General features: G+C 49.9%; 1 protein-coding gene across 2 annotated transcripts in view; it reads right to left on the bottom strand.

Annotated features, from left to right (window-relative positions):
• rasgef1ba (RasGEF domain family, member 1Ba) overlaps positions 1-5,696 on the bottom strand; it is a 56,160-nt gene extending 50,464 nt beyond the window's left edge. The window contains exon 1 of one of the 2 annotated variants that reach the window (XM_028995239.1): positions 5,395-5,695. In XM_028995239.1, coding sequence (XP_028851072.1) covers positions 5,395-5,463 — 69 coding nt within the window. In that variant the 5' untranslated portion in view covers positions 5,464-5,695. Of the gene's footprint in view, positions 1-5,394 lie in introns of both variants that reach the window. The other variant, XM_028995240.1, reaches the window with a different exon arrangement.
• Positions 5,697-6,000: the final 304 nt, after the last annotated feature.

Here is a 6,000-nt window from a genome sequence, read left to right on the forward strand (position 1 = left end):
CACACACACTCACACACACACGCTTGCTGACCTGGGTGTCATTCAGTGTCTGTAACCAGGCAACCAGGTGGCACCGTTACTCACAGGACCCGTGCACATTTTCTACGTGGCTCATTAAAACAAAGCATTTACACACAAACACGTGCACACACACACACATGTACGGCCCACACAGGTCATAAACACACAAAATGCACACAGAGACCATGGCCAATTGGAACTAAAAGAAGTGGGGGGCAGTTTTATTTCAAGGACCATAACATCACAGCGTGCATTCAAAGACAGATAGACAGACAGACAGATAGAGTATAAATATGACACGGTGGATTCTAGAAGCAGTCGTATTCGGGCATTTCCATCTAATTTCCATCAGGAACAATTTCTCTCAGGTCAGGCGAAGCAGCAGGTCAATGAGGATGAGCTGAGGTGAAGCTCGGCTTCATTAGCGAGAAGCCAATTTAAGACGGTGCTGTCATTGGACCATCAAACTGGCCATTAGCAGGGGTCACGATTGTGAAGTGTGGGATCAGTGACCAGATACTTCAGGCAGGATCTTTGTGGGGTGCACTGTGTTTCTGTTGGACCTCAGTGCTCAGCGTGTTCTCCTCCTCAGTTCTGATAGCAGTCTCGTTCTTACGTCTGGTGTAGATGTTATTCGTTTATGAGGATATACTATTTTCTCAGTTCTTAGGTTTTTATTGCATACAGTATAGGATGTGTGTTCACTTGGATAGTCAAATATCCCAGAAGCAATATCCCAGAATGACTAGGCGGTCATATTACATATCCATAAAAAATCTAATCTCAGAGGCCTTTATCTCTGGTACATAACGTGCTTTTACCATGCTCTGACAATTCTGCATACGCTGCGACGTTGCCATTACCAATGAAATGGCCAATGAAATGGCAACGTCTCGTCGCCTGTGAGGCTGTTATTTCCCAAATCCGAATTTCACCATGAACAGGAAGTTCTTGATCTCAGCTCATGCATGCCTTTCGCTCATTAGGTTTGCTTGTTCCTACGACGGCTCCTCTGGTTCTGCTGAACTTGTGCGGTGTGGCGCCCCCTAGCGTCCATCATTCACGTTGCACTAGAGCGGGAGAGATGAGGCGGACCGGGGCTCATTAAAACAATTGGCAAACACCTCCTCTGTTTTTCTTTTCTCATTCCCTCAGCCCTCCCCGATCTCCCTGGCCGTGTTAGGAGATTAGCTTGTTATGCCTGACTGCCAGGTTCCCCCCACGGATTATTTCTCATTCGGAACGCCGGGTCCGGGCCTTTGTTCGCCACTAACCGGACACAAAGGAGGCTGACACGCGGCAATCCGGAGCTGGTTTCAAACGCGAAAACGACCTGTACCTTGAGGACACGCTCCTCTGACGCGTCCATGAACGGAGACGGAGGCCTCGGCCTTCCGATTCATTCATTCATGGGGCAGTGGTGGCCTAGCGGTTAAGGAAGCGACCCCGTAATCAGAAGGTTGCCGGTTCGAATCCCGAGCCGCCAAGGTGCCACTGAGGTGCCACTGAGCAAAGCACCGTCCCCACACACTGCTCCCCGGGCGCTGGTCATGGCCGCCCACTGCTCACTCAGGGTGATGGGTTAAATGCAGAGGACAAATTTCACTGTGTGCACCGTGTGCTGTGCTGCTGTGTATCACATGTGACAATCACTTCACTTTGTTCAGCAGGGACCAACTTTAAACTCATCAGGGGTCTAAAAATGGTTTCATTAATTGCACATTTCGGTTTGCGCAGAACAAAGCTTGCTATAATACCGCCCGACGGAACTGTGGCTGCGTCACCTCATGTTGTTTCGTGCTACTTTGACGTTTGATAGGCGTAAGCAAAAACGTTACGTAGCGACGCGCTTTAAACAGCGGCGAGCGAATGGAACGCGGCTATGCGGCGTTCATTTCGAATGTCCGTGTGGCCGAGGCCGAATTCCCATGGATTTCAATGGGAAGCCATCAGTGTGGATTTCAAGAATCCAGATTTTTCCAGAATGTTTGCATCTGGCAACCCCACAAAACACACATCACTTCGCTGCTAACTGTGATTATCCACCATGTCGGCGTTGCTTATTAAAAAATAAAACTAGGTTGCTCGATAACCAGTGTTGACAAGCACAAAAGGTCAAATACTAGACCGGGTTGGAAGCACCAATGAACCAGAAGACCCAGGTTCAAACCCCACTTGCATCGTGTCCCTGAGCAGGACACTTAACCCTGAGTGTCTCCAGGCAGACTGTCCCTGTAACTACTGATTGTAATTCGTTCCGGATAAATGCCATAAATGTAACCGCAGACCACCCAATCTGTCAACAATGAGCACAAACCTCCTCTTTTCCTCTGGCGTTCGCCTTCGCTATATTTGCTCAAATTATTTACGGCGTTTATCAGACGGCCCTTATCCAGAGAGACTTACAGTCAGTAGTTACAGGGACAGTCCCCCCCTGGAGACACTCAGGGTTAAGTGTCCTGCTCAGGGACACGATGGTAGTAAGTGGGGTTTGAACCTGGGTCTTCTGGTTCACAGGCGAGTGTGTTACCCGCTAGGCCGCTACCACCCTAAATTAAAACTTATCCACGGTGCCGTCAGCAAACATCACAGATGGGATTTTTGTCACAAAAGGGACCACGGCCGTTACCGAAACCAACATCCATAATGTCTTATAAAGCACGACACAAATGAGTACCGCTGATGTCTGCCTGGAATCGATGTGTGTGTGTGTGTGTGTGTGTAAGCTTGCTATAAATTTTACCACGTAGTAAAACTTGCTCCTCCGTAGGGTGGTAGTAGCCTAGTGGGTAATACACTCGCCTATGAACCAGAAGACCCGGGTTCGAATCCCACTTACTACCATTGTGTCCCTGAGCAGGACACTTAACCCTGAAGTTGCTCCAGGGGGGGGACTGTCCCTGTAACTACTGATTGTAAGTCGCTCTGGATAAGGGCGTCTGATAAATGCTGTAAAATGTAAATGTCTTTCGGAGTCGCACATCAGAAAATGTGCAAATATATGCAGACGACTATGGCGGCCCAGGACCGGGCGGAGCCTCCAGACCCGGAGAGACTCGTGTGCAACGTGCAATATTGACCCGCACGCCTCGCTCTGAGACACGGGAAGATAGCTGGTCTTTATGCCTCTTTTTTCTGCGTCTCTCGTCGTAAGCGCTCTGTTGAGCCCCCGCTGCGCTCCTTCGCGCGAAGAACCGTGACGTTTTACGCCAGGAGCCCCGTCTCCACGTCGGTTGACGAGTGGTCGTTACGCGGGAAATGATATTGCTGGTTATTGTGATGAAATTTTAACACGCGCCGGGGTGCAGGGCGGTCAGGAGCTGCTTAATAAAATATCAATAAAAGTAGGTCGTCCACCAGGCGCTTCCCATCCACCAACGCCGTGTTGCAACCTCTCGTCTCCCAGGAGTGAAGGCCGGTTTGGAAGAAACCGCGCAAGAGACGGAATGCTTGGCCCCATTTTCTCAGAGCCACGGAGACGAGCAGAAGGAGGAGGAGATGGAGGGGGGGGTGAGATCAAAAGTTCTTTGAAATCTGAAAACTGAATGACATTAGAAGCAGGAGTAAAAAGAACAAACGGGCCACCGCCCGCGCCATTTTCACCACCAACTTCCATCATTTGATCTGAGCACCGTCAGGAGAAGGTGCGTCCTTCAGCCTGGGACACGACCGGCGTGAGGATTTAGACCTTTGTCATATCGCAGCCATTTGCTAAAACCATTTAAATTCATTTTTAGTGGGTTACCCAGGTTCAAACCCCACTTACATCGTGTCCCTGAGCAGGACACTTAACCCTGAGTGTCTCCAGGGGGGGCACTGTCCCCATCACTACTGACTGTAAGTCTCTCTGGATAAGGGCGTCTGGTAAATGCTGTAAAATGTCTTTTTTTTCCCTCATTAATGTACACACAGCACCCCACATTGACAGAAATGTACACACTCGTGTGTACTGTATATAACAGGTTAGATGCGTTTTGTTGTTTCGTGGTTTACGTTTCGTACTCAGTACACGGACATTGAGATAAAACCGTCCCCAGAGGTCCAGAGACGTGCAGATTAAACTGGGATTACGGCCAGTTGCCCCAAATGTACGAACTCGGGCGGATAATCCATATGTGTCATCATCTGCAGACGGATTATTAGGTAATGCTGCGTCTTTATGACAAATTGGGGAAAGCGTTTTTTCCGCGAACACGATTTTACGACATAGCGTCCGTCCTTCCGCTTCCGTAGAACGTTTGGTGCTGTTTTGTATTTTAATGAAGGCCTGCAGGTCAGGGGTCACGCTGCAGATGCCTCTTCGGTGTAAAGCAGCTTTAAAAGAGCCAATGGCGACCTCGCCTGTGCGCTCACGAGAGAGGGAAAAACAGGTTGGCGCGTCACAAACCCAGACGAGGATCCGGCTGGTACCGCAGAACGGAGGCTCACGGGTGACGAGATTATTCACATTTACCCACCCAACATGGAAGTACCGGCAGTGAAGCCGGACGGGATAAACAAGTCGGGATTAAAAACGCGGGATGACTCCAGCCCGGGTCCTGTTCTCTGTTACGTAACGGCCCGAGGATTTAATCCGCCCCGGATTACGACCCTCACGCCGCGTCCGAGAGCCGATTTGATGCCTTCCTAACACACACTTCATGCACAGGCTGATCTGAGTGATGGACAAGCCCCACCATGAGGATTATGGGGGGGCTGGTGACACGCTCAGGGAAGAGAGGGTGACAAGTTCATACCGACAAAACGACCGCTGATTCCCCTTCAAGGTGCGGGAGGTGCAGGAAATACATCAAGTATGCAAATGCGTTGCTTTTTGAATAAAATGCAATATTTTTGTCGTTACGGATTTTTAAAGCTGTATTTGCTCTGTAATTCCAATGAAAACAGTCTTCCCCTTTCAACACGCAGGACTCCTGCCACTTCTTTTCTTGCCTCGTCTAGGTGCTGTCTGCTGCCGATTCGTAGATTTGGCTCTGTCCAATAATCCGACAGGTTTCCCCGCTCACCACAGAATTTATATTTGTCACGATCCGGTCCGAAATGGAAATATTTCCATTTTTTAGGAGAACAATAAATGAATCGGACAAATGGTGAACTTTTCATGGACAAAATACTAGAATTCCAGTCTGAATTCTGAACTTGGCATCCTCGTGTTAAGGTCGCATTTTTCCATGGAATGTGAGGGCCGTCTGATCGGCATCGAGACAAAGTTTTGGTTTAAACATTTTCTACCATTTCTTTGATTTTCAGTTGAATTGCACACGTTATAAGTCACATTAAGGGAGTTTGGAAATTATTAATTTTTACATCCTTTTTACTCTTTTTATCCCCATGTCTCTCAGAAAAGTGGTCTGTATGTCCCCAGATTCTCACCTCAAAGCGGGGGGACGAGCCCTTCTCTGGCAGCGTGCATCCCAGCAGTTCCACCAGGAACTTTGCCATTGGCGTGGAACGGTTAAAGGAACTCGGGACCACCCCGTCCCGCGGCAGAGACGCTAAATCCACCGGAGGTCGCGGGTCTTGGGTAACGGTCCAGCGCCCTGCCAATCAGGCCCTCCGAGCCAGCGACCGTCCTCTCATTTCTTCTCTGCCGGGAGGGAAGTTGGGGTGCTCAGCGGCGTGGGGCGGGAGCGTGGACGAGACTCATCCTCGCACCGACTCTGAATGAACGGATTACCGTTGCCGGAGGGGAAAGGGCAGAGGAGGGGCCGTTTGATGCACAGCTGCGGGCCAATCGCGGTACGGTGGTATCCCTCCATTAAACACATTCATTCTCTCTACTCAATGTACAGATGCATCTGGTGGTAACACACCCTCCGGAAACCACCGGAAAGTCCCAGGTTCAAACCCCACTTACTGCCATTGTGTCCCTGAGCAACCCTGAGTGTTGGGGGGGGGGGGGGGGGGGGGGGTGGACTGTCCCTGTAACTACTGACCGTAAGGGGCGCCTGGTAAATGCCATAAATGTAAATGCAACGC

Source organism: Denticeps clupeoides, chromosome 11 (assembly GCF_900700375.1).
Source record: "Denticeps clupeoides chromosome 11, fDenClu1.1, whole genome shotgun sequence".
Classification (NCBI taxonomy): Eukaryota; Metazoa; Chordata; class Actinopteri; order Clupeiformes; family Denticipitidae; genus Denticeps; species Denticeps clupeoides.